This window comes from Gilbertella persicaria, assembly GCF_025201335.1.
Source record: "Gilbertella persicaria strain CBS 190.32 chromosome Unknown B0P05scaffold_11, whole genome shotgun sequence".
In the NCBI taxonomy this organism is placed as follows: Eukaryota; Fungi; Mucoromycota; class Mucoromycetes; order Mucorales; family Choanephoraceae; genus Gilbertella; species Gilbertella persicaria.
Genome location: NW_026251972.1, coordinates 271,718 through 295,263, shown reverse-complemented (window position 1 = coordinate 295,263; position 23,546 = coordinate 271,718). Strand labels below are relative to the sequence as shown.

At 37.2% G+C, this 23,546-nt stretch overlaps 12 protein-coding genes across 12 annotated transcripts; 7 read left to right on the top strand and 5 right to left on the bottom strand.

Annotated features, from left to right (window-relative positions):
- Positions 1-756: 756 nt before the first annotated feature.
- B0P05DRAFT_466404 (Homogentisate 1,2-dioxygenase) lies at positions 757-2,242 on the top strand (the record flags this gene model as incomplete). Its single annotated transcript, XM_051574333.1, has 4 exons — positions 757-938; positions 994-1,295; positions 1,339-1,751; positions 1,802-2,242. The coding sequence occupies 4 exons, from the start codon at positions 757-759 to the stop codon at positions 2,240-2,242; spliced, it is 1,338 nt and encodes a 445-aa protein (XP_051436836.1).
- Positions 2,243-2,252: 10 nt separating this feature from the next.
- Positions 2,253-3,609, bottom strand: B0P05DRAFT_25813 (uncharacterized protein). The gene is made up of 2 exons (XM_051573354.1): positions 3,495-3,609; positions 2,253-3,449 (listed from the first exon to the last, which is right to left on the bottom strand). Exon 2 carries the CDS (start codon positions 3,265-3,267, stop codon positions 2,263-2,265), a length of 1,005 nt encoding a protein of 334 aa, XP_051436835.1. The 5' UTR covers positions 3,268-3,449; positions 3,495-3,609; the 3' UTR covers positions 2,253-2,262.
- Positions 3,272-4,883, bottom strand: B0P05DRAFT_534049 (acyl-CoA dehydrogenase/oxidase). The gene is made up of 5 exons (XM_051577283.1): positions 4,752-4,883; positions 4,635-4,700; positions 4,390-4,588; positions 3,495-4,345; positions 3,272-3,449 (listed from the first exon to the last, which is right to left on the bottom strand). Exons 1-5 carry the CDS (start codon positions 4,833-4,835, stop codon positions 3,345-3,347), a joined length of 1,305 nt encoding a protein of 434 aa, XP_051436834.1. The 5' UTR covers positions 4,836-4,883; the 3' UTR covers positions 3,272-3,344.
- A 91-nt stretch (positions 4,884-4,974) lies between these two features.
- B0P05DRAFT_534046 (uncharacterized protein) lies at positions 4,975-9,416 on the bottom strand. Its single transcript, XM_051577282.1, has 8 exons — positions 9,092-9,416; positions 8,413-9,047; positions 8,124-8,368; positions 8,010-8,083; positions 6,281-7,945; positions 5,752-6,235; positions 5,500-5,711; positions 4,975-5,456 (listed from the first exon to the last, which is right to left on the bottom strand). The coding sequence occupies exons 1-8, from the start codon at positions 9,394-9,396 to the stop codon at positions 5,084-5,086; spliced, it is 3,993 nt and encodes a 1,330-aa protein (XP_051436833.1). The 5' UTR covers positions 9,397-9,416; the 3' UTR covers positions 4,975-5,083.
- Positions 9,417-9,743: 327 nt separating this feature from the next.
- B0P05DRAFT_534042 (uncharacterized protein) lies at positions 9,744-10,704 on the top strand. The gene is made up of 2 exons (XM_051577281.1): positions 9,744-9,858; positions 9,911-10,704. Exons 1-2 carry the CDS (start codon positions 9,759-9,761, stop codon positions 10,570-10,572), a joined length of 762 nt encoding a protein of 253 aa, XP_051436832.1. The 5' UTR covers positions 9,744-9,758; the 3' UTR covers positions 10,573-10,704.
- A 1,035-nt stretch (positions 10,705-11,739) lies between these two features.
- B0P05DRAFT_534038 (uncharacterized protein) lies at positions 11,740-13,233 on the top strand. The gene is made up of 5 exons (XM_051577280.1): positions 11,740-12,033; positions 12,077-12,407; positions 12,455-12,578; positions 12,639-12,716; positions 12,767-13,233. Exons 1-5 carry the CDS (start codon positions 11,820-11,822, stop codon positions 13,214-13,216), a joined length of 1,197 nt encoding a protein of 398 aa, XP_051436831.1. The 5' UTR covers positions 11,740-11,819; the 3' UTR covers positions 13,217-13,233.
- Positions 13,234-13,710: 477 nt separating this feature from the next.
- B0P05DRAFT_534035 (uncharacterized protein) lies at positions 13,711-15,102 on the bottom strand. Its single transcript, XM_051577279.1, has 2 exons — positions 14,697-15,102; positions 13,711-14,639 (listed from the first exon to the last, which is right to left on the bottom strand). The coding sequence occupies exons 1-2, from the start codon at positions 15,070-15,072 to the stop codon at positions 13,888-13,890; spliced, it is 1,128 nt and encodes a 375-aa protein (XP_051436830.1). The 5' UTR covers positions 15,073-15,102; the 3' UTR covers positions 13,711-13,887.
- Positions 15,103-15,674: 572 nt separating this feature from the next.
- Positions 15,675-16,724, top strand: B0P05DRAFT_25688 (uncharacterized protein). Its single transcript, XM_051573351.1, has one exon. It carries the CDS (start codon positions 15,812-15,814, stop codon positions 16,409-16,411), a length of 600 nt encoding a protein of 199 aa, XP_051436829.1. The 5' UTR covers positions 15,675-15,811; the 3' UTR covers positions 16,412-16,724.
- On the top strand, positions 16,566-16,963 carry B0P05DRAFT_466397 (uncharacterized protein; the record flags this gene model as incomplete). The annotated part of the gene is made up of 3 exons (XM_051574330.1): positions 16,566-16,664; positions 16,717-16,757; positions 16,822-16,963. Coding segments are annotated over 3 exons (282 nt in total), but the record flags the coding sequence as incomplete, so codon positions are not given.
- Positions 16,964-18,230: 1,267 nt separating this feature from the next.
- Positions 18,231-19,070, top strand: B0P05DRAFT_635822 (uncharacterized protein). Its single transcript, XM_051583605.1, has 2 exons — positions 18,231-18,853; positions 18,920-19,070. The coding sequence occupies exons 1-2, from the start codon at positions 18,248-18,250 to the stop codon at positions 18,980-18,982; spliced, it is 669 nt and encodes a 222-aa protein (XP_051436827.1). The 5' UTR covers positions 18,231-18,247; the 3' UTR covers positions 18,983-19,070.
- B0P05DRAFT_506765 (Six-hairpin glycosidase-like protein) lies at positions 19,062-21,248 on the top strand. The gene is made up of 2 exons (XM_051575544.1): positions 19,062-19,615; positions 19,668-21,248. The coding sequence occupies exons 1-2, from the start codon at positions 19,180-19,182 to the stop codon at positions 21,212-21,214; spliced, it is 1,983 nt and encodes a 660-aa protein (XP_051436826.1). The 5' UTR covers positions 19,062-19,179; the 3' UTR covers positions 21,215-21,248.
- On the bottom strand, positions 21,249-23,493 carry B0P05DRAFT_534029 (uncharacterized protein; the record flags this gene model as incomplete). Its single annotated transcript, XM_051577278.1, has 5 exons — positions 23,274-23,493; positions 22,979-23,231; positions 22,833-22,923; positions 21,718-22,786; positions 21,249-21,673 (listed from the first exon to the last, which is right to left on the bottom strand). Exons 1-5 carry the CDS (start codon positions 23,368-23,370, stop codon positions 21,252-21,254), a joined length of 1,932 nt encoding a protein of 643 aa, XP_051436825.1. The 5' UTR covers positions 23,371-23,493.
- Positions 23,494-23,546: the final 53 nt, after the last annotated feature.

The window sequence follows — 23,546 nt, the reverse complement described above, 5'->3', positions numbered from 1 at the left end:
TACCATTTTTGAATCTCTATGTGCAAAGACTCTAAGCATACTAAAAAAGAAAGCACTTCTTTCTTATTAGTGATGGAAACACAAAGATAAAAATGAGAATAAGGTTTGCATTACGTGAGTCATTTTTGCGGCAACTGGATAGATCATTATGTACACTTTATTCTTTTCAATTTCCCTGCATTGAAACGTTATTTATTCAAGTTGTTCACTGGATTTGACAACACAAGAAGCGAATTCATCTAATGCAACACAAAAAAGAAATGATTGATGTGGTTGACATGTTTGTTTTCTGTTCTTTTTGTTCTTTTTCAGTGCTTTCGTCTATACTTTCTTTTGCGCAACCTCATATCAATTGACGTGTTCAGTCTTGTTTGAAAGTACAATTTAATAATCCGATTTTATATCAATTTAATACTATGCACTGCTTATTTTAAGCATTGCATAATGTATATTAAAAAAATAGACGCAAGTATAAATGGTATGCAGCAGTTGAATCCATAGCGCGTTGCATAATCAAAATTTCTTATGCCCTGATGTACGAAATCATACGATAATACTATTGTTCTTTAGTGAACCTGAAATTCTCTGCGGTGCACAGGAAATATGCTTCACTGAATTTCAGTTTTTTTCCCACGACTGAGATTGATCAAAGCCCAATGTGTATATATTTGTATGCAGATCTCTCTCTTTTTTCTTCTTTTCTCTCTCTCTCTCTCTCTCTCTCTCTCCCTCTCACACACACACAATTTGCACAAGATGGTCAGTAACAAAAACGATTATGAATACCAACAAGGCTTTGGTAATACTTTTGCTTCTGAAGCTTTAAAAGACGCACTTCCTGAAGGCCAAAATACACCACAAAAATGTCCTTATAATCTTTATGCCGAACAATTATCGGGCACAGCATTCACAGTACCTCGTACTCACAATCAAAGAAGGTATGTGTTTCTTATCTCTATTTTTACTTATGACTCACAAGATGAAAAAAAAAAGTTGGTTATATCGTATTCGTCCTTCAGTAGTACATACTCCTTTTACACATCATGCAACACTGAATAATTTAGTCAAGTCAAAGTTTGGAGGAGAAGATGTGTTGATCACACCTACTCAAATTCGCTGGAGTCCCTTTGACATGCCTGCATCTAATAAAGAGGTTAATTTTGTTAAAGGTTTGCGTACATTGGCTGGTGCTGGCGATCCTGCTTGCCGTTCAGGCCTTGCTGTTCATATTTATACTGCCAACGCAGATATGGGTAAATCCGCTTTTTATAATTCTGATGGTGATTTTTTGATTGGTATGTGTCATTATAAAAGAGAATATGCGTGCTTATATTATAGTAGTCCCTCAACAAGGTGTACTTGATATTATTACTGAATTCGGTAAGATGAGAGTGGCTCCTAATGAAATTGCCGTGATCCAAAGAGGGATTCGCTATACTATCAACTTGCCCGACAAAGGATCCAGAGGTTATATTCTTGAAGTCTTTGGAGCTCATTTTGAATTACCAGACTTGGGCCTTATTGGTGCCAATGGCCTTGCTAATCCTCGAGACTTTTCAACGCCTATTGCTGCTTTTGAAGAAGAGAATGATGTAGAGTGGACAATCATTACCAAATTCAACGGCCAATTGTTTGCTGCTAAACAAAACCATACACCATTTGACGTTGTTGCTTGGCATGGTAACTATGCCCCTTACAAATACGATTTAGATCGTTTCTGCGTCATTAATACAGTGTCTTTTGATCATATTGTAAGTTGATTGTGTTTATGTAGCGTACGTATTGATCTTCTGTCGATTAGGACCCTTCCATCTTTACTGTCTTGACTGCTAAATCAGATACACCTGGTGTGGCCATTGCTGATTTTGTTATCTTCCCTCCTCGTTGGGCAGTTGCTGAAAAGACATTCCGTCCACCCTATTTTCATCGCAACTGTATGTCAGAATTTATGGGCCTCATCAAAGGTGATTATGACGGTAAGGCAGACGGTTTCTCACCTGGTGGTGCTTCTCTTCATAACATCATGACTCCCCATGGGCCTGATGCTGCTGTATTTGAATCTGCCTCTCAAGCCGACCTTAAGCCTGTTTATGTCGGAAAGAACAACCAAGCATTCATGTTTGAGACCTGCTTTATGCTTTCACTTACACCTTGGGGGCTTAAGACGTGTGGAAAGGTTCAAGAAGACTATTATAAGGCATGGGCAGCATTAGAAAACAAATTTAACGGAAAATTACAATAAACTAAATGTACAGTGTTTTATTATGAAGGTACCCAATCTTGAGCAACTGCACCTTCTTTTCTCAAATGACGAACCATGATTTCAAATGTATCATCGTAAATATTGAAATGGCCTAAAGCCATCATTTGATCAGCTAAGGCTGTAATTTTTTCAACTTTTTCACGTCTTTCTTTTTCTTCTTGTTCTGATAATTGAGGTTGTTGATTGCTGTTTGGTTTGTTCTTGTTCTTTTTATCCAACATTTTCTGCTTCCAGGCAGGCAACTTTTTAGGCAGTGAATTAGCCAGATTGGTTAATGCTTCTTGAACACTTTGTCCAGGCTTGATGTACTTGAGAAGAGCAAGATAGATATCTGTCTGTGACTGTGGCAGTGATGACTGTCTTTCTGCTTCCTTTAACGCTTCTTCTCGCTCTTGCTTTTCTTGTGCTTCTTTTGCTTTATTAATATCTTTGCGTGTGATTCCCTTCATCCAGTTGTCATGGAATGCTTGTGGATCAACTTTGTTACGGACATAGTTACCGTTCGAATCCACAGTGCCTTCTTCTAATTCCTCCTTCATATTGAATGCTTCAATGCGAGACTGTTTCTTTTGTCCGTCTTCTATATCATCCTCTTCATCATCATCAATGCCTTCTCGGTTATAAGAATCGAATTCTTGACCTTCAATGAGTTCATTCACATCCACTTTGCCTTTGCCTTTCTTTTTGCTTGTGTCCTCTTCTGCATCAACACCAAACATATCAAAATCCTCGTTGTTGCTAGGCATAGCATCCTTTTTCTCTTCTTCTTTGTCTTCTTGATCAGAATCACTACTGTACATTCCTCCGCCTACTTCTTCATCATCACTACCGTACACATCAAAGTTGACTGCACCACGACGCGTTTTCTTTTCTTCAAGTTGATCTTGGTGATCAAATTCAAAATCTGTTTCTTCTGTAGCAGTGTTATGAGACTTTGTTTTTTCATTAAAGCGAACACGCTTTGTTGAAGAGGGTCCTACAATATCAAAAGCTCTTTTAGACATAACGAAAGAAAAAAAAAGAATCGGACTTTCGAGGGAATTTTATTGTACAAATGGACGAAATGGTTAAAATGCATTATTTAGAGTTTAGAAGCCATACGATCAGACTTTTCTTTTTGAGCCTTGATCCTCTGAGAGATTTCTTCGGCACGACGAAGTTCGACCTTACCAATTTGAGCACGGTGCTAATAAAGAATGAGTTTATATTAAAAATGAAGACAAAAACTTACCACTTCATCGGGGCCATCAGCATAACGTAATGTTCTGGCAGAGGCATAAAAGTGAGCCAGGGGAAAATCTTGAGAAATACCACCAGCACCATGGGCTTGCATAGAACGATCCAAGACACGAAGTAACATGTTGGGAGCAGCAATCTTGGCCATACCAATTTCTTTCATGGCACCTTTAGCCTTGGCTTGATCAATCTTTTGAGCAGCACTCAAGACAAGGTAACGAGTTTGGTCAATTTCAATACGAGAAGAAGCAATGTCACTAACAACAGTACCGTGTTCGCTCAAGTTCTTACCAAAGGTACGACGGGTAGGATCAGTGACACGAGCCAACATCAAGTCCAGACTACGCTCAGCCATACCGATACAACGCATACAATGGTGAATTCTACCAGGACCCAATCTTCCTTGAATGACTTCAAAACCACGGCCTTCACCTAAAACGATATTCTCTACAGGGACACGTACATCTTTGAAGACGATTTCACAATGGCCTTCAGGTGCATCATCAAAACCAAAGACCTTCATGGGACGAACAACTGTGATACCGGGAGTATCAGCAGGGACAATAACAAGACTTTGTTGACGATGCTTGTTTTCGTTATCAGGGTCAGTCTTGCCCATGACAAGATAGACAGCACAACGAGGATCACCTGCACCAGAAATCCACCATTTCAAACCGTTAATGACATATTTATTGCCGACGCGACGAATGTTGGTTTCAATGTTGGTAGCATCAGAAGAAGCAACCTTTGGTTCAGTCATAGCAAAAGCAGATCTGATCTTGCCTTCCAATAGAGGCTTAAGCCACTTTTCTTTTTGAGCGGGTGTACCATACTTGGCAAAGACCTCTGTTGGATGTAAGAGGAATGAAAGATACATACGATTGACTTACCCATATTGCCTGTATCAGGGGCAGAACAGTTCATGGCTTCAGGGGCTATCTTGGGAGAGCGACCAGTAAGTTCGGCAATCAAACCATATTCTACATTAGTCAAACCAGCACCTTCAGCATAATCTCTGCCCAAGAAAAGGTTCCAAAGACCGAGAGATCGAGCTTTGGCCTTGAGTTCTTCCATGATAGGAGGAACAACCTAAAAGAGAGTTAGGTCAAGTTCGAAATGGTCATTGCGAATCTACCTTCCATCTGTTTTCGTTTTGACCCATTTGTAACTCAAAGATTTTTTCAGCTGGAATACAATCATTCTAAAATAAAGCTGTTAAAACGCGACCTATATATGTATATGCTATACATACTTCGACAAAGTCCTTGGCCTTGGCATATAAGTCTTGGAACTTGGGAGAAAGTTGAGTGATATCAATAAGGTTTTGAGTGGCCATAGTAAGTTGCTTTTACGAAAAGAAAAAGAAGAAAAAGAGCAAACCAATTTATATTTGCAAAAAAGAAAAGGGAAGCCTGGGTATTACCGCTTACTTATAGAAATCATGCTTGAGTGAATTTTACCCCACATTCACTCGAGTGGTGTTTGAAATATTTGCATTACTCATCTTATTTGGCTTCTGTGAAAATCTGCATATTTGTCGAACCATCTTTTTTATACTCTTGTTTTTAACAAGTGTTTATTAAATTAACGAGTGGTAATTCTTTGTACTTCGCACCATTCACCACTCATAATTTCTAAAGTTTGAATATAGTATTGCCCAATACTTGTCACAGCTTGTTCTTCTTTCTGTATTCTTAAAATATTCTTCTTAGGCTTGTCTCCCTTGATCCAACTGTCTTCTAGTTCTTGTTGTTTTTGAATAGATTGGAAGGATCTTTCAACATTGGTTTGTGTTGATTCCTTGTTGAAGTTGAATCGACGAATAGGTGTCAATTTGAATGTAGAGCCGAGACTTTCTGTAGGGTTGAATAACACTTGAGGCTTTTTTGGCTCTAATGGTTGTCGACTGTTGCTGTCTGCTACTTCAATCTGATTTAGATTTTGTTGAGAAATGTATCTAAATAAAATTAGAAATATATATGTAAAAATAATCTACATACACTTTTTTGCCTTTGCCATCATGGTTTAGCAGAGGTATCGAGGTATCTTTGATGAATTCTGTATTTTTCAAAATTGGCTTGACATCAATGACAGGAAGTTTGCCCCAGACAGGTTTCGATGTCGAGGAAGAAGATTCCATGGCTGCTGCAACTTCTTGTTGGTGCACGAGTCTCTTCCTTTCTTTTTGAGATATTTTTTTGGGCATAACAGCCTAATCTTGCATCAGATAGATCCATTGTAATGTAACTTACCTTTGAATTAGTCTTCACTTCCACCGGTTTGTTTTCTGTTTCGATAATTTCTCGCAATGAAAGTTTTGTTGTCGAGGTGGCTTCATTGACAGCCACAGGAGCCCAGCTTGCTGAAGGTTGTCGCTTTTCTTGTTGTGGTTCAAGTGACTCGAGAGAAATGCGTGTATCTCGTTTTGTTTTATTGGAGTTTTCTGCTGGAGTAGAAGGAGGAGGCGGTGATGATTTTTTTGCTGTCTCCTTAGGTGTCTTTTCAGGATACATGGTAACCAAGATTTCATCAAAAGAAACAGTACTACCATCACCTCGAGAGAGCGCATACATGGAACTAGAAAACTCAGTATCCTCTTCCTCTAAAAGCGCTTCTTGGTCGTCGTCAGGCGCCACATAATTTCCTTTAGGCACAAGCGGCATCACCACCATCTGCAGTTGACGCACAAATGCTTCTAGATCACGTACAAGCGAAACAGCCATGGTATCCAGCATGCTATATCACATTTATCAATAACTATTGATCACATCAGGGACTTACTTTGCTCTCAAAAAAACAGGTAAATTGACGCTGATAAACTGTAGACATGCCTTTTTCAAGTTGTCTGCAAGATAGGTGTTTGCATAATCAGCAATCGTAGGTGCTGAACGCAGCTTGATAAACCGAACCAATGCCTTCTCGGTGATTGTCTTGAGTCTCTCCAATAACAAGTAATCCGCTTCACAAAGCAATTCAAGAAGAAACTTCATCATGGATTCTTCTTTGTCCTGTTCAATCTCATCAAATAGACTAGACTCATCTTTGTCCAGATAGATGTAATCAAGGATGATCTTCATGATATCATGAGTCATATGGTCTAAGTTGACAATCATAGCTTGCTTGTTTTGTTCTTTTCGTGTCTGGATCCAGACGGATTGAGGCTTGAAGAGGTTGCTAAAGAAAGGACAACGTTGTCGTAAGATGATTCGATGGCAGTTTAGTGTCTGACCACTGTCTTTTGTCAAGATGGAAATTTCAGCTCTTTTTTCTTTCAACTGCTTTAGGCTGTCTTTTAGGCTAGGAACAGGTGTATGGCCAAAAGATGATTGTGCAGAGGATATCAAGAGAGGTAAATCAAACAAATTGGCCAGTGTGACAAGATCTTTCTGTACTGACTTGACCATAGCTGAAGAAGGGAGATCAAAGCCTTCAAAGCATAAAGGCGGTAACTTGAAAAAGGCCTTCATAGGATGTTCATATGTGTCTGTATATACATAGTCCAAAAGCAGCAATAGAGATGCTGTCTGACACTGGTCTATATGTATTTCAATCCTGCCATCTGCTTCTCGCTTCTTCACCTTAATAGTCAGTTGTTGATCCAACGTACGATCAACGCAGTCTATCAGTTGCCTAAACAATCTACTTCGGCATTGCAAAAGAGAGCTATGACAATAAATACGCTTGTCGTTAATCATAAACACAATATCCAGTGTATCATCTTGTCTAGAAATAATGTCTATGCGATCCCATGCTTCATTCACAAAAGACAGCATCATATCATGATGTTTTTGCTTGACCATGGTTTCTCTTTTTTGCTGGTATTGCAAAGCTGCTTCATCATCTTCTATGGTGGCAGTCATGCGAGTATGTCTTTCGCTCTTGACTTCGAGTTCCATAAGTGATTCAGTATGTCGTAATTGACTTTGTAGTTCCTTGGCGATATTCATATGAGGCAAAGCGATAGCCAAGTCATGCTCCAGTGTCGAAGGTAAGACTGTGGTCAAAGCAGGCAACACATATTCGGATCGAATTGCAGCAAAAGCACCACTTAAATTAGCACAGACCTTAATACATCGCTGCAAATGAGGAATAGGGCTAAACTTGTATCCGTTAGCCTCGTTTCGTCCCACAAAGACATGTCCAGACACAGTACAGATCACAATCTCGCCATGTTGGCCTATACTTGCATCTATGGCCGCATGATGGGCCTTATGCAGGGCCCAGATGGGCTTCGGAGCTGAAATGATGGTGGTTTGTTTGTTTGTCGCACACGCTTTTCGCATCTGTTCTGAATTGCGACGAAGTGATCGACAGGTCCATATAAAAACATCACCTGTATTTGTAACAGCGCCTAAATATTCTGAGCCACTTGAAATCAACTTGACTGCATAATTTGGCTCGGAGCGATGAACAACAATATGCTTTGGGAAGCGATGAATGGGAAAACTAATAAAAATATATATGTGTGTGTGAGTCCAGATGTTAGTCATGTTAATCTGACACCACTTACAATAGTTTCTGCTGGTTATAGTTGCATAATAAAATCACTTCGTGCGATTTGTTCAATACCGCAGTGGCATTGTCCTATCCAGTTAAAATCACCTTGCTTTATTTCATAACTTACATTGGCAACCACTTGCACTATCTCTGTGGACATACTCACCTTCCTAGGTGTTGTTTGGCAAGGATCATGGTCAGGTTGATGGTACCCCAGTTGACCTTGATTTAGACCGAATGTGAAGATATCTGTCAAGGTGAACACAACAGAATGGATTCTAGAAGCAGCAGCGCCGAGGATCGGCTGCTTTTTTAGACTCTGTGCTTGAATTTTGCGTGGCACAAGTTGGTCTTGATGATCCGTCTCATAACCTAACCAACCCATTTAGTTTGTTGTCTATTTGATTGTGCCTTACCTAGCTGACCCATATCATTGCTACCAAATGTGATAACATGTCCACTTTCTGTCACAGCTACAGTATGGTCTCGACCCAGTGCAACAGACACAATACGCTCAGGCCATGGCACTGCCACTGGAATAAACTGCGTCTCCAGATCTTTTCCTAGGCCTAATCGACCTCCTCTACCAAACCCACAGACTAATAGATTATGACTTGAGTCACTTGTCAAGATAGCCATATGGTACTTAGACATCACAACAGATTCAATCACATAGTTGGGTCTTTTCATCATCAAGGTCGACTGTTGCGATTCCAGTTGAAGTTTGACTCTTTCTGGCTTTGTTCTGTTTTCAGAATCAGGATGGCCCAAGACATAATTTGTATTGTGTCCCCAAGTGTAGAGATCGGTGCCTCCTTTTCGTGTATGTTTGTCAGACGAACGCAAAGAAAGACGTAATTCTTGATCTTCTCTATCTTCTGTTGTCAATGCCTCGTCTTTTAACAAGACGCGCTCTTTAGGAAACGCATCTTGAATCGTGCTTTGATAGACTTCGAATGCTGTCAGCCCTTCCCAATCTTTGATATCCAAATCAATGTCCTCTCGCTTCAATAACATTCTTGCAATCTCAATATTGCCCATATACAACGATCTAACCAAGATGGATTAGTGCATGCGTTTCATTCTACAATGTACCTATGCAATGCTGTCCAGCCATTCTCTCGATCTTGTAGATTCACATTGACATGCTGACAGCTGATCAGAGCCTGAGCAATATCTATTCTATTCCAAGTAGCAGCATAGTGCAAAGGCGTCCTTCCTCTTGAAGAGCGTTTATTGATATCATAATACTTTTGGCCTGAAGTTCGAAGTTGTTGCTGCAACCACTGTACCGTGTGTTTCGGTATGTTTGTATTTTGTTGTTCGCCTGTACTTAGGTCAATAAAATAATTTAATAATTCGACATTATTATCTCGAATTGCTTTAAAAATCGAAACCATCCGTAATTAAAGAAAAGGAAAAGAGAGACAAAAAAAAGTCGCGGTTACTGCGGTGTCCATTTGAGCTTGCTCAACTTACTTCTACGCATTAAGTCACGTGCGCAAATGGTCTACATATAAAACACACACTAAGTTTATAGTCAGGTTGTCCATCATTTTCTACACATTTTCGTCCTATTAAAAGAAAATGTGCTATTTAAAGATATGTCAAAGACAGGTTCGAGACTTTGGTGTGACATCAAATTGAGTTGTGTTGATTCACATTGAACTCCTTTTCAATTTTTTTTTTGTATAAAAAAGAAGATCCTTTTTCTCTTTTTTTTTTTTTTTTTTTTGTTCTTCGTTCTCATTATTATCTATCTATGAAAGGAATTCCTGTTACTGTTTCTGAAAGCAATCTTTGCAGAAAACTCACTGTCAATTTGGATCAACAACAACTTAATGTTCGTCCTGTGATCAAAGGTAATGTTTGTTTGTATATGGTCTTTATAAATAAAATTAATATTTGTTATAGCTGCTATTAATGAAGCTTCAAACACACTTACAGATGCCTTTGTGTCAAACAAGGCACTTGAATGGTCTGCTCGTAATTTGGATCCTACAAAACGTGATCATTTCCTGGTCAATTTATTCAAGACTATGATTGACACTGCCTCTCTTCAAAGCAGGGATTTTGCTGTTCAAGTCGATGGTTGCCGAGGTGTTCTTGTCTGGTCTGACCGTTCTCAACTGTTCTCTTGGCCTCAAACAATTTCCACATTTAAGTACGCTCGTCTTTTAGGCTGGACTGCAGCCTTAAAGACACTTGTCAAATTGCAATCCTCTACTTCCGAAAAGACTCGTCGCAAATTGATGGCTGGGTATCCAAGATATATTGCTATTGGTTTTATTGGTATCTTACCCCAAGAACAACATAAAGGGCTGGGCACTGCATTAATGGAATACGTCTTGAACAAAGCAGACGAATCTCATTACCCTGTCTATGTTGAAGCCACAGATCCTCAAGCAGTCAAGTTTTTCGAGCGTTTTGGGTTTGTCTCCCACGGACAGATATCACTTGGTAAAGATCAAACGAACACCTCTCTTACACCCATGATTCGTTCTTCTGTTGCCATGAATGAACCCAAATCTCTTCGTATTCGTCCTGGTCGTCAAGATTCTGATAGATCTCTTTAACATATCCCCCTTTATCTCTTTACTCATAATGTATATATACATACTGCATGCTAATCTCACTATCTATACCTTTATTTTTACTCTTTACTTAATAAATCTTATACAAGATCGACATGAGATATTTTGTACAAATGTGTCTATGAGAAAGCTTTTTGATTGGTTCGATAGATTCCTTTTATATAACATGCGTGTAACGCATCGTTTTTTAAGGTTTGTAGATTCTATCTCTCTTTTTTTTGCCATTGAGGAAGAAAAATAAACGAGAAAAGGACTCTTTTTAGGTAACAAGACAAACACAAAAAAAAACCCATGATTTTTATTCATGTTTACCTCGGCAATGTCAAGTATATAAAAAGAAAAAAAGAAAAATCAGGCACATTTGTTACACAGAATGAATTTCACCTGTTTCTTTAATTAATAAGAAAAAAAATAGCTTATTATTTAAGAGTCTAAAGCAATTCTTACACACTCAAGCACTGCATGCTAACATAGGCAATTCTTGAATGTCAATGACATGTTATCACTCTTTTTAAAAAAAAATCAAAAGGAGAACAATGGCTAAAAAAAAAGAAAGAACACAATGATCGGAAGGCTAATCTCTTGTAAACCAACAGCAACAAACATACAGAAAACCACTAAACTCTAAAAGTAAAAATGACAAGAAGGGTTTCACAACAATAGAAAGTTTATTCATTCTTCTTGTTTGAGTAACCTTTAAGGCCTGAAACAGTTCATTTTCTTCTCTTCTCCTGATAGACTTGGCACAGTTCAACATGGGTCGTCAATTTTGCTCTGTAATTCAATGACATGAATGAACGATAGAAATAAATAGCCCAAGACGTAGTGTTGTTTTCAAAAAAAGATCCTTTTTCTCCTTTTTTTTAACTGTAAATCCGACTTGTTGGTTATTCGGTGTTGATGTATGCAGAAAACAAGATTTACGTAAGCTAAAAATGGTTTTAGAGGTCCGATCTAGTCCAAAGCATTGCATAAAGTTGCATTGCTAAATACACACAGGCCAATGCAGGTCTAAAAAAAAAAAAAAAAAAAAAAAAAAAAAAAAAAAAAAGATTCATGAAAATGTCGTATGTTGTTCACTTCTATCTTTCTTTTTCATTGTGATGCGAACCCCAAATAAGGAAATTGTTCGTCATTTAGAATCGACGATCTGATAACAAAAAATGAAGCAGTAAAAGAAAAAAAAAGTTCTATTCTCTTCTTTTTTCTTTCCCTTACACTAAATTCATATGAGCCAACAAGTACAGATGGCTCATAGAAATATAATAACAAGGAACCCATACTTGTTTTACACGACTACTTCCTTTGCCTTTGGTATCGTAGTCACTCTACTTGCATTATGTACTTCACCCAATACTTGGTCAGATTTCTATAACTCAAGACCTGTAAGAGGAGACATGGGATTTGGTCGTTTTCTTATTCGAGGCACTCGGTTTGTCAATGGTAAGGAAGTGATTAGTATGCTTCTGACAATAATTCTTGTTAGGCCAATATACGCCATTTGCCTACCCCTGGAGACAAGTCAACCCAAGCCAACTGGGTGAATGGATCGCGTGGACATTTTATTTAGTGCATCAAGTCAGTCAATGGCTTATTTTGGCTCGTGTTCAACTATCAAAGCAAAAACAAGTACGTTGGAGTGATGATTACCAATGGTGGAATTGGCAAATGGTCTATTTGAATAGTTTTATGGCAGTTTACAAAATAATTCATGGTCACTTATTCTATGATGGTCTATCTTTGACTGTACCTGAAGGTGTTGCTCAAGGTTCAGTGGTTGTAATCTTGGTTTTTGCTATCATTATGGCTATCCCATAGTAAGTAACACCTTATGATTACCTATTTCTAAATGAATCTATATTAGTCGAGGCATCATTTTTGGGTATGGAAAGAAACCAGCTTCTGATCCTGTTATACAGTTTATTCGAAAATATCATGGTTATGGTATGAGTTTTGGTACAGTGCTTAACTTTCATTACCATCCAGTGGTAAGAAAATCCTCCCCCCCTTTTTTTTACATTTATTTTATTCACAACTTGTTTTGATAGGAAGGAACCATGGGACATTGTTTTGGATTTATTTACCAATGTTTACTCATTTGGCAATCTACCAACTTTTTGCACAGAGTAAGGAAAAAAGTAAGAAAAAAAAACGCGTGAACTTATTTATTTTACAGAGTCATCGGAACAAAACTTGGGTTCTGTTTTTGGAAATTTGGGTATTTATTCATGGTACCTTGACTGCACTGATCCAACCTGGTATTGGATGGCAAATTTTTTCTTATGGTTTCATGGTGATGTTCCTAGTTAACCAAGTGTTTCAGACCAGGTTCAGTCAAAATCGTTTTGGATTGAGTGCTTTGTATAGCTTGTTTTTCATTTGGGCTTATTATGGATTTCGTAAAGACAAAGGTTATTATCGTGCTACATTTATTCCTGTTTCGGAATACCTCTGTGTCTATTTTGCTTTGGGCGTAGGTAAATCAGTACAGTATGGATTGGAGTATATACCCAAGCAGCTTCATAAGCCTGTCATTTTTGTGGCTGGTTTGGGAACGACGGCTGCTCTTACAGTTGGATTAGCTCTCACTTTAGCAGGCAATTTAAAGGTTTATAATGATTATTAAAAATAATTAATTTTTTTTTGAGTTTAGTTATTTTAAATTTTAGATCAAACAATCTTTAAGCTATTTGATTATTTGAGTTTTCTAAGATTAGTATGTTTGGACAACATGGGACAAATGACTTCATCAAAGATTTTTTTTTTATACCAGGGAAAAATAATGGACTTTCTGTATATATTCTTACTTGAAAGTAACTCAAAACAACCTTTATTCAAAGTTTAATAATCACCCTTTCTTTACTAGGGAGTTAAAAAGAATTTTTACAGAATAGTTGAGTGGGAAATTCTTCTTTATAATCACATTTCCTCTTAAGATTGATTTTCCTAATCCAAGATTTCTGTTTTATGGGAACATCCGTGACCCCGAGTCGAATTTAAATAAAAAAGGTTGGTTCCGTTGTTAAAAAAAATATGTAAAAAAAAAAAAAAATTGATGTGTGGCAAAGTCTGGAAACATCCAATTTAAGAAAGTTGACGAATTTTCTTAGGAGAAAAAAAAGGGGACAAGAAATCTTTTTTATTTTGACATGATGAAGAGTATATATATATTTATATATTTTGTACATAAGGGCAGCAGTAATTAATAGTTATTAAGAAGAAAGAAAAAAGAAGCGGATGTTTGCATAGAATGAAAAAAAAAAGGAGTGAAATAAATAAAAGAAAAAAATAAAATAATTATAACATATTGAGTTGCTCAGCAATCGCATTCTTATCAAAACCTGCTTCCATGAGATTCTTTACGAGCTCTGCTTTGGCCTTGACTCGTTTTGTTAGTTCTTTTTCGATCAAGAGTTGCTCACGTTCCATTCGTTTTTCTCTTAGAAACTGGAGCATATCTTGAGATCGTTTCATTCGACCTGCTTCTTTCTCGCGTGTCATTTGAAGTAAAGATTCAGCCAAAACATGGTCACGACGATGAGGTTCAGTCGTATAGGGATGTGGAAGATAATGATAATATGATGATGGTGGTGGAGATGGTGAGGGAATAGTAGAAAAGTTTTTATGATTGGTGGATAATGAGGGAGGTGGAATAGTGGGTGGAGGCGGGGCTGCTGTACTATTTGAAATGGGCGATGGTAGTACTCGAGGCAATGGTTTGATCACAATGGGCGAAGTAACTGACATACTTGTAGGTAAAGACTGTGTTGAATGTGTTGTACTAGCTGAATCAGATGTATTATCAATAGATGATCGTTGTGTCGTAGGCTGTAGTGTACTATCACTTAATCTTCGTCTTCTTTTAGGAGGAGAACCAATCGAGTCTTCTTCATCCTCAAATGCGTATTCTTCTTGTTTAACATGAAATAAATCGTCTTCTTCATTTGAGTGCATGATACTGCTGATTGACATTGGCCAAGAAGAAGTACGGGTACTATTGAATACCTCATCTAAAGAGTCCCAATAAGGAAATCGCTTTACTAGTTCCTCTGTATATATAAAAAAAAGTGTGTTATAAAAAAATATGTATTTCATTCTGATGTTACCATGAATGCCTTCTTCGCTAACACCATTTTCAAGCAATTTCTTGCCTTCTACTTCTTTCCATTCACGAACAAGACGATAATTACTCTGTAAGGTAGAGATCTTTGAAGCTACGTCTTTTGCAAGGCGGTGATAAATGCCGACCTCTCTCATTTCATCGATAATACTCTCAAGTAAAGATTTCTTTGGGATTCTTTCACAATCATCGCCTTTCCATTTAGCGTAATTTGCTTTTTTGGAAAGCCAGTTGACGAGCACTTCCATAGAAGAAGGCCCACCATTTACGCCATCTTTTAACCAGCTTTTATATGGTTTTTTTCCTTTTGTTGCAGGTGTTGGTGCATTTGTTGAAGAAGTAAAAGGTGTCATCATGATCATGATTTAAAAAGAAAAGAAAAGAAAAGAAAAGAAAGAAAGAAAGAAAGAAAGAAAAAAATTAGATAAAAAAAAAAGAAAATATAAATAGAGTAACTTCACCAATCAACCGTCGATCTTTTTCAGGTTGAATTCTGTTTGAAATATATTTCTAAATAATCTTTATTTGTCAACTCAAATGATCGGCCTTTCTACTACTTTTGTGATTGGTTCTTTTCAACAATTACTGATTTAAGCCTGGCCGTTGTACTTTGTTTTCCCTCCCCCTTCCTCCTTTTCTTTTTTATATACATTTTGTCATTATAGGCTTGAACCCTTATTTAGAGGTTATTATCATTTCATTTTTTTTTGTTATTGTACAACTACTTTCTTTTTCCTTTTTTCCCTTGGCTATTTCGGAGTCACTATTTTAAGAGAAAAAAGGTTTTTTTTTTCTGTCGTCGATCTTTTTTCATATAAAAAAAGATAAAATAGGCATGTCCAGACCATGATAGAAAAAAACAGGTCTTCTTTTGTACAACGCACCATTTCTAATCAAACTATTTATCAAATTAAACTATAAAGACATTCTTTTAAACAAAAACATTGAAGCAATTCTCCTAATAACTTTATTGGGCTAAAGAATTAAATGTCATACCAAAACTGAGCATGTAATCCTAGGAGGCAAGAAAAAAAACCAATCTTATCAAGGAGAACAAGTCTAGATTTAAAGGGATACACGTGTGTCATACAGAGTTTTCGAATGACATTGCTTTTTTGGCGCAGTGATATACAAACAACAGTTGATATATATATATATATATACTTTTTGTTTTATGATGGAACACACTTCATGTCAATTTCCTTTTCTCTCTCTCTCTCTCTCTCTCTCTCTCTCTCTTTTTCTTTGATGAGTACAACAATCACAAAACTGTTTAATGATATGTCTATCGACAACAATCATGAATCAGAACATCCAATCAACAACAAGAGAAAACGAGCTCCTTTTGAATGTACTATCTGTATGATTTCCTATAGGTCAAATATCTCTCATAGTACCAATAAATGCAGTCATAGCATCTGTCGAGAATGTGCTAGAAAATACTTTAATAGTGCTTTGGAAGATGTTCGATATACATCTTATGAAACTATTGAATGTCCGAGTCCTGATTGCAAAGAACACTTTGTGACCCAGGATGTGCTTCAAAACCTTTTCTCTAAAGCAGAAATGAAACGATGGTGGACTTTTGCTATTATTAAAGCACATGTCAAAAACAAGGTTAAGTATAGACTGTATAAACAGAAGCTAAATAATGATGCATTAGGTCCGTTGTCCTTTTGCCAATTGTCGTGCTATTTATGATACCCATATTAAATGTACCAAACAATGTACATTTGGGGAATGCTACGAGTGTCGTCGGGGTTTCTGCATCGCATGTCAAAGTCACTGGCATCCTGGTAACATTTACAATTTGTGTTACCTATATTCATATATAGATTCTATAGGTGAAATCAAAATCGTAGATGATGAAGAAACAGTCAAAAAAGTATTGGAACATGGTCAACATAAAGAATGGGCGCGATGTCCTCGATGTGAACATTTGGTAGAGAAAGTAGTAAGTTGTTCTGCTTCTATATATATCACTTGTTTATCATCATTTCTATCAGAGTGGATGTATTACTATGCGTTGTGTATGCGGCGCCTATTTGTAAGTAATAAGCTAGTTTATATATATATATATATATATATATCAACTAATACGAGCTGATCAGTTGTTATCGTTGTGGGGGTTTATCTCAAGATCATAGCTGTATCAATAGATGCCAAAATTTCACACCACAAGAGCTAAGTAAAGCTCGTAATAGCATGTTTGATCATACCACAAAGAGAATCAAGACCAAAAATTTAGCTTGAGAAAAAAAAAAGTGTTTCAAATAAAAAAAAAATAGTTCAAGATATTTTTAATGTGCCTGACTAGCACTTGAGTTGATGAATATGTTATTTCAGGCAAACTATATCGATAAGCATTTAGCGGCTGAAAATTAGATACATACCTCAGCGACACAAGAAACAAAGAGGTTGATCATAATTCAGTTATTCCTACACATGGTTTGTGAGTATCGATCAAAAGAAGTTTCTTTGCTTGACTTGGGTTATAAACAAATGATAAAAGACATATTTGGTAATGAGATGTGAAAGCATTCGGAGCAACCAGTTCCTTTTAATATCGAGAGCTCATTGAACTTCCGCCTTTAGTTCAGTCTAAAAAAGCTTTTAGAATTTCTACTAAAACATATTCACTTGAAATCAAAGAAGACTACAAATCTTGTCAAGAAATAAAAGGCAATCAAAAGGGAGAGTGAATGGACAAAAATGTTGTACCAACATCGATTTTTTTGGAGTCATTTCCGATCTTCTCGGACAACACTTTGCTCAGTCGAAGGCATCTCTTGAATTTTTCTTTCGTCTTTTTTTCTTTTGCGGATATGGGGAAGATTTCTTTTATTTGCCTATACAAGACAAACAGTGTTGTTTATAAGGTTTAATTTGCTTTGACAGATATACACTGACCCGAAATAAAAATTAACCCATTTTGTTGTCATTCGAACTCAGCAACAAAGGTATCCTAATCCAAGCCCTTCAATATGCCAAGATAATACTTGAGCACGCTCAGTTCTTTGTGGATGATTTGTTGGGATGTTCATTTTAAGATAATATAAATAAAGCAAGTTAGTACTTGGTAGTACAGCCTTTGGCATCAATCACAGCTTGGTATTGGTCGGCCATATTGTCGATCAAGCGTGTAGTAGTATGAATGTAATGAGTTGGAGACTATCTCATTTTTAGTAACTATGCAATTGACAAGATAGTGATATTTAACTATCTCCTCATATCCATATCAATATCTTATATAGACTGGCTAATATCTGTTACTAATTTATCTCCTTTCTATTCTCTTCTCTTCCCTACAACCTGATGTAAGTAACAATACAAATATTGCTTATGCATCTCATGCTCTGTTTCATTTCTAGAATCTATTTTTTTCAATACAAATTTTTTTCAATAAAGTGTAAATAATCTAAATTTTAAAGAAATAAAATTGGATTTCCGCTGCAAACTTTTTTAAGGTTTAAGAAAAAAGTTTTTTTTTTTGTTTTGTTTCTCTCTCTCTTTTTTTTTCTTTGTTTTCTTTATTCAATGACTACCACCGCTGCTACTGCTACTACGCCAAAGGAATCAACAAGCAAATTGCCTCCTCCATCTGCTTTGTTTGAATCCAATTACTTTTATAATAACAATAATAATAAAAACCAAAATTCAGTAGCAATGACTGAAACTACGCCTAACAGTAGTAGCCCATCAAATCCTGGTAGACAAGTCTACATTCTTCCTCCTCCTTCTTCATTGCCTGGATATCATCTCCAAGCTCCTGTTGCTGCAAATGCCAATACAAATGCTTATTACTATCAACAACAGGAATATCCTGCTCAATACTACTACCCTAGTCCTGTGACTACGCCTACAAGTGGTGGTGTTAAACGATCAAATCCTTTGAATAGTCATTCTACTACAAAAAAGCGAGCTAGAAAGAATAACGTAACAACAATAGCAGCCAATGATGACATTTCATTAGCCGCTGCTACTTTAGCTTCTTTTGCTTCTTCCCCTTCCTCTTCCTCTAATGAAGAGGAAGAAGAGCAACCAAAACAAATTAAGAAAGAACCACGAAAGAAGAGACAATACAAGAAATCAAAAGAAGATAATCAATCGTCATTGAAACAACAAGAAAACCAAGTTTTAGAGGTAAGCAAAAAAAAAAAAAAAAATTTTTTTCTAATTCTATATATTAAAAACCAATCAAATTCATAGGCTGCTCGAATTTTGATGGATATTTCAAGATGTGTGGTTCGACAAGTCAGTGTAGCAAACTAAACACTATGTGCATAATAACTTTTATTTTTTTATTGAAAAAAAAAATCATTGTAAATAATAATAATAAAAAAAATTACTACTCATCTATACGGACAATTATTTTAAAGAAGTTGAGTTTGTTATGTTTCCGATAGTATAAAGAATGCATTATCTACATTATCTTTTCTTCCTTTCTCTTTCTTTGATTCGTATTCAATATGCAACTTTATTTTGCTTCATGGCTGTCATTGGCTGTGGCATTGGTATCTTTTTCGGGAGCTGACCCTTTACCCGGTAGTCCTTTAATGCATCCACCAAAACCACCTTTGAAAGGGCCCTATGTAGCGCCTACTTCACCTAAATATGACTATGCAGAAGTATTGCATAAAAGCTATTTGTTTTATCATGCTCAAAAATCAGGCGTTTTACCCTATCAACGACTTGCCTGGCGATCTGATTCTTGTAAGGTTTGTGTAGGTGATTTTGGTGAAGATTTATCACGTGGTTGGTACGAAGCAGCCAACACAATGAAATGGGGATTGCCTCTGGGCTGGACAATGACTCAATTGGCTTTCAATATCATGGTGTTTGAAGACGCTATGAATTCTGTGGATGAACTGGCAGAAGGTCTTGAACTATTGAAATGGGGAGCAGGTAAAATACACTTGTTTTTTTTCACTTGACATTGACCGGAATATTTTTATAGATTATATCACCAATGCTCATTACAATGACACTTATATCGTGGGTCAATTAGGTACATCAGCTATTGGCCCTATATCGAAAACAGTTGAACTGGATGTTGACTTCAATTATTGGGGTCCACCTGAAGAGTTTGAGGAATGGGTACCCACAGGCCTTCCTCATAAAGCAGCCTATATCTCACCCGATAATCCATCCTCCGAAATTATTGGCGAGTACAGTGCTGCCTTGGCTGCGACTGCTATCTCCTGGCGAAAGCATAATGCTACTTACGCTGACGAGCTTATAAACCATGCTAAACGTCTTTATAAATTTGCCACAGATCATCCTGGAAGTTATGTTACTTCTCGCGATAACGCACTTCAATGGGCTACTTTTTGGTATCCTTCTACACGCTACGAAGATGAGCTTGCCTGGAGTGCAGCATGGATTTACGCAGCCACCAAAGATCCTTATTATTTAGAAGAAGCTAATAAATGGTACACGAATTCTACAGATTCATGGACCGAGTATTCATGGGATGAAAAAGGCGGTGGATTACACGTCTTGCTCTATACGATTACCAAGGATCCCAAATACTACAAGAATGCCATGGTATATTTCAACCAGTTTTTGCCTAATCCTAAACAAATTGTCAAGTTTACTCCTCGTGGACTAGCCTATATCGATCATTGGGGTTCAGTGGGTTATTCTGGCAACGTGGCCTTCTTGATGCTGGCTTTTGCAAAAGCTGTTGGTTATGAGTCACAACAAGCCAAGGCCATGACAACTTTTGCTATTCAACAAATCAACTATGCTTTAGGTGATTACGGTTACAGTTGGGTCGTTGGGTTTGGTGATAATTATCCTACAAAACCCTACCATAAATCATCTTACAATTCTTATATTGACTATCCCATGCGAGGCGAATTTCAAGATAAGGTAGAAGGCGATTTCTCGGAGTCCAAGACAAAGCAACGATTTATTCTCTACGGTGCCGTTGAAGGCGGACCTAACATTGACGATACTTGGTATGATGATCGCTCCAATTACGAATACTCTGAAGTGACACAGGACTACAATGCTGCTTGGACAGGTGCCATTGCTGGCTTGATTGATTTCTATGGTGCTAATCAGTTTGAGCCTTATACTGATTGCGAACTCGATTTGGGCTGGTCTCATAAAAATGCTTCTACGCCACCTGCTTGGCCAGAAGATGATTGTTACCATACATGTAATAAGGGCTGTCCTCGTGGTCAAATGAAATCCTCTTATTCTTGGAAATTATTGATGGAGCCTGCTGAAGACCTCTCAAAACATTTAGAAGTACTTTATCCAGGCAAAGGGTTGAGTAAGGCAGCTGCTCTTGAAGGTAAATCCCTTGAAGATTTGAAAGCGATGGGTATTGTGAATGAAGACTATAAAGAAGGTGATCCCTATCAAGAAGCCATCGTTGTCAAGCATGCTGACGACAATTATGAAAAAACACCCAATTCAGCAACAAAACATGCCATCTCATGGAGTTCTTTTGGACTTCTTGTTTATTCATTACTTGTCCTTTGTATCAAATAAATCAAATGTGCGTGTAACCAAAAATATATATATATCTTTAATGTTTTTTGCCCTTTTTCTTTCGATGGCTTTTTGTAATGACAATATGGTCAGCCCAATCATGAGTTTGGTCCATCATAAGCTCTTCTTCCCTAGAAACCACTTGTTTTGTTCCCCAAACTGTAAGTAGACCTCGGCTTGTATGAGTTGAGGAGGCCATATCTTCTTCCTCTTCTTCGTATTCCTCTACTGGTGTTGCTGCTGCTGATTCTTGTAAAGCTTGTACTAAGTGGTGTTCGCTTTCCTCCTGTGAATAAGCAGGTTTATACATGGAAAAGAATGGATCGTTTTCAAGCATACGACGTTCTGATTCTTGTTCTTTTGCTGCCTGCAACTTTTGCTTGTCTTCTGCTTGCCTTCGCTTTTGATCCTCTCTTCTTTCTTTGTCCTTTCTTCTTTTCACTCGAGCCGTCAATTCCTCTATTATATGTGTTAGTTTTTCTATGTAGCTTCAGATGACTTACGATCAAAGACTTGAACCGTTTCAGGGGATACAATGTCCTTGACATTAATCTCTAGAAAAGTGACATCACAAGCAAGGGGCAAATGTCCTAAATATTTACATTTCTTTCTAAGGTCTTCTGTTAATGTCGATTCTTGAACACTGGTTGCTTGTACTTGTAGCGTAGAAGGGAATTGATTGTATTCGCCAAATTCATGTTTTAAAATACGGATATCAAGAGGGTGCAAGTAAACATGCTGACCATCCACAGCTTGGTAAAAGAAATAATCTGATGCTGGTGTATTGTCATTCGATGAACGAACAAGTGTCTCTGGCATATTACTCGTTTGATGATAAGCTTCAGGCCCTTCGTCTTGTTGAACAACTGCCTGTGGACTTTTACCATGCTTTTTAGAATATTTAGCTACAGCTTCAAACATCATATCTGACGTATGCATCGCTAGTTCCAATTCCTTTGTCTTTTGTTGACGTAATGACTTGATCTTTTTTCGAATCAGGTCAATGCATGTTTGAATGAATGGAAGTTCTTCTGCAGATCCCCAGCCATGAGCGTCTGATAGGGCTTCATTCAACTCTGCACAGTCTCTGTTGTATTCTTGTTCTAAATAGTCAGGACTTGCTAACATGAATCGAGCAAATGTCATGGCATGAGGTGTGAAATGCCATGGAATCAGTGGTGTATCTGGCTTCATGTAATTTGAGACTACATTAGGAGGTAATGGCCAAGTATCAGATAATGGAAATGCTAATGTAGAATGATGAGGGCGTTGAATCAATGACATGTCCACACGATCGCCCTCTGTGACACCACTAACCAAAGAAGCATGTTTGTTGGTATCATGGTCCGAGACTGCAAAGGGCTTCATTATACGCACAGGTTTTAAATCAGCTTCATAGATAGAGTCCCAGCAAATAGGACATTTACGCCATAATCGTTTAGGGTTTTCTCGAAGCTCGAGGTAGTGTAATATACAAGCATAACAGTAAATGTGGCCACACTTTGTCACACGAGCTGCGGTAGGAGGAGACAAACAAATAGGACAAGCTTGTGCTTCTGTAGAAGAAATAAGCTATGTAATAGGTTATTAAATGCCATGCGTAAAGAGTAAACATTACCACTTGCTCAATGGTATCCCAGTCAAAATTGGTGTCTGGATCAGCTAATTGAAACATATAATTGCCTGTTGGGTTCAACATAAAACGGAAACTGTCAAATTAAGGTTAGATACATGTATCGCTCCGTTTTTTTTCTCTCGTTTTACTTTGCATTGATAAATCTTTCTTTGTTGAAAGGTTGATAGGATGTGACTACTTTGGTTTTGCGCTGTGGTGAAGGGGTTGCTTCTTGTCTCTCGGGAAAAGAAAAGCTTAAAAGATGATTAAGAGAAACGCGTCCTTTTTTATCAACGGATCCTCCTGTTTTTTGAGCCACTTGGGCTAAATTCATATCTTGAAAGTTGTCTATTACTCGGCTATATTCTCGATTACTGCTATTTCTCGAGTTCTGTTTCTTATCTATTATTGTTATTAATTAAATAGAGAAAATTTGATATTTACTCGGGCGTTTCTTCTGGCTGTTGTTTTTTCTTTGTTGAGAAGGTCTATCATTTTTATGTGAAGAGTTTGGTACAAAACTGGGTGCGTTTGCGTTCATTGTACAAAAGAGATTAAACACTATTTACGCTCAAAAGAAGAAAAAAGAGCGAAAAAAAAGAAGAGTAAGCGTTGGCGTAGTTTTAAAAAAATAAGGCATTGATGCAAGTCAAAAAAAGTTTTTGCGTAGTTATTTCTTTTAATTTTATTTCTACCATTTAAAATGGTCAAGCATCG